Source organism: Neovison vison, chromosome 13 (genome assembly GCF_020171115.1).
Source record: "Neovison vison isolate M4711 chromosome 13, ASM_NN_V1, whole genome shotgun sequence".
Classification (NCBI taxonomy): domain Eukaryota; kingdom Metazoa; phylum Chordata; class Mammalia; order Carnivora; family Mustelidae; genus Neogale; species Neogale vison.
Window position 1 is genome coordinate 53,880,715 of NC_058103.1, and position 6,325 is coordinate 53,887,039.

Sequence of the window (6,325 nt, forward strand, 5' to 3'; positions counted from 1 at the left end):
GATCGAGCCCCACATCGGGCTCTCTGCTCAGCGGGAAGCCTATTTCCCCCACTCTCTGCCTGCCTTTCTGCCTACTTGTGATCTCTATCTGACTTGTGAACTCTGTCTGTGAAATAAATAAATAAAATCTTTAAAAAAAATGAAACTAAATGCCACTTGGCAAATTTGTTTATGCTAACATTAAATGCAAATCATCACATGGAAGCCTTTCAGCAAATCCCTCTGGTTTTATGATTATGGAAATGAGTCAAATATTGTGTGAAACCAAATGACATACCTGAATTAGAAATAAAGAAACTAGCTGTAGAGATTGAGAAAGACTTGGAAATACAACATTCTAAGCAGAAATCAGAAATATGGGGTTCTGAAAGAATGTCTTATTAGTTTCCTAGAGCTGTTATAAGAAAGTACCACACACTGGGTTAAAACAACAGAACTTTATTCTCTCACAGATCCAGAGGCTTGAAGTTCCAAATCATTGGCAGGGCCTCTGCCTCTGAAGCATGTATGAGAGACTTCTTCACTGTTTCTGTTAGCTTCTGGTAGCCCTAGGTAGTCCTAATGTTATGGCAGCATAACACAAATCTCTGCCTCCATCTTCACATAGACATTTTCCCTCTGTGTCTTTCCCCCATCTTTTTATAAGGATGACTTGACCTGGTTGCATTTGCAAAGATCATTTTACCAAATAAGGTCCCAGTCACAGTGCCCAACATATCTTTTTGGGATACACAATTCAATCCATAACAGATGTGAACCAAATAAATGGGAGAAAATGGAATCATGTGAGATTTCAGAATAAAGGGTAAAACATCAAATCCTAAATTGACAAGATAGGTTGAATAATGATTAGTTGGTTAGGTAGATTAGCAGGGGGAAAGGAGTATTTGTGGATTTAAGAAATATAATGAGAAATTGCTCTATGAAATCCCTTGTAATTCCACTTGGAATCTCAAGTAAATTTTTAATTGATTATTTAGGCATGTAATTTGCCTCTATAAATAAGCTAATGACAAAGGCAGTTTAGTACAATACATTGGTTTATAATTAAGAATGATCAAATTCTTTATTATTTCTTGGAGGAGAAAAATATCAAATAACTAGAAATTGAAATATTTACTGATATTGAAAATTCAATATATGTCTTAGAAGATTTGGTAAAATCTTACTTAAGTTGAGACAGCAAAGTTAATCCAGTACATGCAATTGCATAATCCAATTAATACAGTGTGTTTTGACATTTATTTCTTGTTACAAATCAACCCCAAATGGTCTTTAAAGATACTCTATAAAATCTCAGAAACTTGATTACAAAAGACACACGAAATATGTGACAGATGCAACTGAGAACACCAGACAACAAAGAGGTAGATAAACAACCTAATTTTCAAACTAGAACAGGTCTGATGAAAACCTGTTTTAGTTCTTTTGTAAAATGACTAGTTATACTCCACTTTATTAATTCTTAGAAGATAGAGCATAGTGGAGCAGAACAGATAAAAATTAAAATAGAGCAAGTTGACATGTAGGACAAACAACACAGTTTTTAACACATTTGTCCAATTACACTGTATAAATATTCACTGATCCGTGCCAAGAAATGGAGACTGTTTTAGGGACTGGATCAAAGAATGTGAAAGTGTTAATTTATTTGGCTAAGTTGACCTAACTACAATTACGACTAATGAATGTCAATCAAGGGTAATTATTCAATGACATTTTTATATTTCCTAGGGGCATAAAGAAATTTAAAAATATTTCTAGGTTATAATAATATATAATAATAATATAATAATAATATAATAATAAAATAATATTAATAATAACAGTAATAGTATAACATAATAATATAATATAATAATATAATAAATAATATAATAGTATATTATATAAGTCATAATAATAGTTTAGATGAGTTTATTTGTCTCTGTGACTACATTTTTTTTTTTTTTCCAATGTGACTACATTTTTGAAGTCTGTTTTTCTTCCCTTTAATTTTCTGTGGACCAAAGTAGAATTTTTTTTTCATATCTTTTGATAAATTTTCATCTTGCTGGTAAAATTTTTGTGTGACATGTAAGTTAAAGTTTTATTTACATTCCTAATCTGTTATAATATCATTTGCCATTTGCTTAACTGGGTTTCCTCTATTTCAAGACTTCAGTTTATAGTTTTTATCTTCATTGGGTGATTTATTCCTACATGGTTATTCAGTAGCTTATAGATTTAAAAAAGCATTTTATTTCACTTGACATATCTTTAGACTTAACATTCTTTTATTTGGCAAACTTTGGGTGGAACTACTTTCCGAAATAGTTGAAAATAAAAATATCTCAGGTTGTTTGAGAATGCAAATATGCCATATATATTAAGCTCTTGTAGGTCCTCAGTGCTAAGGATGTATGAATGGAGTTTATATGGACTAGACCTCAGAACTCAAGTTTTTCAAACAATATTCACTTTCTTCTAAATCATGTACATATAAATTTTTTAAAAAGATTTATTTATTTATTTGAGGGAGAGAGGGACAGAGTGCACAAACCGGGGGAGAGGCAGAGGGAGAGGGAGAGTGAGAAGCAGACTCCCCACTGAGCAGGGAGTGCAATGTGGGGCTCAATCCCAGGATCTTGAGATCATGGCCTGAGCTGAAGGCAAACGTTTAACCACCAGAGTCACCTAAGTGAAGCATGTAAGTTTACGTTTTGTTAGAACATTGCCACAAATATATATCAGTTGTTTTCTCCAACAATTGAAAATAGGCTGCAGCATTCTGAGTTCTGCACTATAACTGTCTTTGATAGTAGTATGAAACTAACAGAATTGAAAGTTCAAAAGCATCACTTTAAACTATTGGGAATCGACATTATTGGAGTTTACTTAATGTTCTTCTGATAGACAAATGCTTTTTCAACATGATGTTTCAAACAGTAGCTCTCTCACTTGCAGCCATTGTCTGAGTGTTTATACTAAGTTAAAATGTGCTTGGAATACCACCAATGGAACCTTGTATGGAGAATTGACTGTGAGGTCATAGACCTTTAAGAGAAACTTCTAGAAGTGAGATTAGTCATATGAGAGACTAAACAAGAAAGATGCTTACTGAGTAAGGTGGGATCCAACAAGAGTGTAGTACAGAATGCAATAATTTATGAATTACTTTGTTCTAAGGTAGCTTAATAGAACAACACTTAATGAAGAAAGGCAAAAGCTTACCTGTCTGGTACATTTGTGATTCTTGATTATGTATTACTTGAAGAATGTTTGAAATTCGCCAATTTTAGAAATGGAAGAAAGTGATGAGCCTGATCTGCCTATCTCAGCAGGGAGACAAGAAATTCGAAAGAGAAGACGACCCAGCCAACCAATGGTAGACAAATCACAGCAGACTGAAGTGACAGAGAAAAAGAAACACTTGCCTATATCACAATCATCTGGGCCTAAAGCTACCCTTAGTATTGGTAATATTCCTGGAACCAAAGTCAACTATGAGTCTCTCCGAGTTTCTTCTCAACTTCAGCAAACTTGGACAAAGAGAAAGCGTGTTCAGGATATGACTGATAAATCTCTGCAAACAGATGCAACTGTAGAAGAGAAAAAAGAAGAAATCAAGTCAGTTGGTGAAACAGTGGTACCTGAAGAAAAGCCAGCTGCTGTTGAAGAGGAAGTCCCTGAATTTCCAGAGAGTGTTCAGGAAGTAGAAATGCCACCAAGCAGACATTCAGTTCAATTCAAAATAGACAGGTCTCAGCAGACCAGTTGTACTGGAGACTGGACACTGATGAACATTCCTCAAAAAGAGAAAGTGGACAAGGAACAGCAGACATACTTTAGTGAAACAGAAATAGTGGTTATTGGCAGGCCAGGTAGCTCTTTTTCAAAGTCAAATGAAGTTGTGCAGGAACGTAAATCCTCAGGGAAGATTTTTCTTAGTGAACATCCAGAATTGCAACCCTCAACAAGTAAAGATGAAGCAATTGGGAAGATTAATATCAACAGATTTCTATTTAGTCAACAAAGCATACAAGGTTTTTTGGAACTTTCAGAAGATGAGCAGTATATTCTTGGTGAAATACAGCCTCCCTTTGCAGAAGAGATCTCTGCTGAAGTGCAACCTCCACCAGCTGGGAAAATTACAGAAGACTCCCCTCCTGAACTTAATTCTCCACCAACTGAAGAACCTCCAGCAGAAAAGGGTCCTGCTAAAGTAGAGCCCATCCTGGGTGAAGAGGCTCTTTCAGAAGGGCCTCCTGCTGAAGTTCAGTATCCAAAAATTGAAGAAGTTCCTATTGAAGTACAACTTTCCCCAGCTGAGGAGACTCCTACAGAAGAGGCCTCTGCTAAAGTAGAGTCTATCCCTGCTGAAGAGGCTTTTTCAAAAGAGGCTTATGTTGAAGTTCAGCCTCAATCAGCTGAAGAGCCTTCTACACAAGAGGCTTCAGAACTTCAGTTTTCATCAGCTGTTGAGGCCCCTGCAGAAGAGGCCCTAGCTGAAGTTTTATCTATACCAGCTGAAGAGGGCCCTGCAGAAGAGGCTCCAGCTGAAGTTCAGCCTCCACCAGCCAAGGAGGTCCCCTCTGAAGAGGCTCTAGCTCAAGTTCAGCCTCCACCAGCTGAGATGCCTCCTGAAGTTCAGTCTCTACCAGCTGGAGAGACCCCTGCAGAAGAGGCTCCAGCTGAAGTTTGGTCTACATCAGCTGAGGAGAGCTCTGCAGTAGAGGCTCCTGCTGAAGTTCAGCCTCCACCAGCCAAAGAAACCCTCTCTCAAGAGGCCCCAGCTGAAGTTCAGCCTCCACCAAGTGAGGAGGTCCCTGCAGAAGAGGCCCCAGCTGAAGTTCAGCCTCCACCAACTGAGGAGGTCCCTGCAGAAGAGGCCCCAGCTGAAGTTTGGTCTCTACCAGCTGAGGAGAGCCCTGCAGAAGAGGCCCAAGCTGAAGTTTGGTCTCCACCAGCGGAGGAGGGCCCTGAAGAAGAGGCCCCAGATGGAATTTGGTATCCACCAGCTGAGGAGGCTCCTGAAGAAGAGGCCCCCGCTGAAGTTTGGTCTCCACCAGCTGAGGAGGGTCCTGAAGAAGAGGCCCCAGATGGAATTTGGTATCCACCAGCTGAGGAGGCTCCTGAAGATGAGGCCCCCACTGAAGTTTGGTCTCCACCAGCTGAGGAGGGCCCTGAAGAAGAGGCCCCAGATGAAATTTGGTATCCACCAGCTGAGAAGGCTCCTGAAGAAGAGGCCCCAGCTGAATTTTGGTCTCCATCAGCTGAGGAGGGCCCTGAAGAAGAGGCCCCAGATGGAATTTGGTACCCACCAGCTGAGGAGCGCCCTGCAGAAGAGGTTCCAGCTGAAATACAGTTTCTACCAGCTGAGGAGGGCCCTGCAGAAGAGGTTCCAGCTGAAATTTGGTCTCCACCAGCTGAGGAGGCCCCTAAAGAAGATATCCCAGCTGAACTTTGGTCTGCACCAGCTGGGACATCCCTTACTGAACTTCAGCATCCATCAGTTGAAGAAACTACTTTAGATATGGTCCCTGTTGACAAACAGTTCCCAGCAGCTAAAGAGGACTTTATTACACAAATCTCTGTAGAAGATGTCCCTGCTGAAGTTCAGCCTCCACCATCTGAACACGTTGCTGTAAATGAGGTTTTGGTAGACCATATGTCTACCGGCTATCAATATACCCAGACAACAGATGTCCCAGTGGTAAAATTAGAATCACTGGTTTTGGAAGATCAGCAAAAACCTGAAGACCCTTTGGAACTGGATCCTGCCACTGAAGATTTGTCTAATATCAATAAAGAACAGGTCCCCACCTACAAAATTGAGGGAGTCCTTCATGTAGAAATAAAATAGGGGCCTTTTCCTCAGTTGTAATCAGGTCTTAACTAAGCTAGCAATCAGAAGCTAGGGGCTTCTGGACATAAGCACTTTAGAAAACTATAGGCTTTTGGAAGTACCTTTGAGAACAGGGAAATAAAAGGAAGCCCCAAGATGTGGACCACTGGCTGGAAAATGAACAATAAAAACTAGCAGTTTAAAACTAGTGTGTTATTTTCATTCAAATCTAGCATATATAAAATATCCATTTGGAAATGAAGTAAGTTGATGATTGAAATAATTACTTAAAATATCCTTTCTATAATAAACCCTGTTGAAGAGGGTAAAGTATATTCTATTGCTTTATTTTCTTTTCACTACATGTAGCTTGTACTGGAAAAGGCAGTTTCTTTGCTGCCATTCTCTCATCTACTTTAAATTCCTTGAGTTCTAGTGACATAGCTAAAGGTATATGTTTTTCTTTCTCCTCACTATAATACATAATATCACTAATTT

General features: G+C 38.9%; 1 protein-coding gene across 1 annotated transcript; it reads left to right on the forward strand.

Annotated features, from left to right (window-relative positions):
• The first annotated feature begins 3,283 nt into the window (after window positions 1-3,283).
• On the forward strand, window positions 3,284-5,845 carry FSCB (fibrous sheath CABYR binding protein). Its single transcript, XM_044232338.1, has one exon. The coding sequence runs from the start codon at window positions 3,284-3,286 to the stop codon at window positions 5,843-5,845; it is 2,562 nt and encodes an 853-aa protein (XP_044088273.1).
• The last annotated feature ends 480 nt before the right edge of the window (window positions 5,846-6,325 follow it).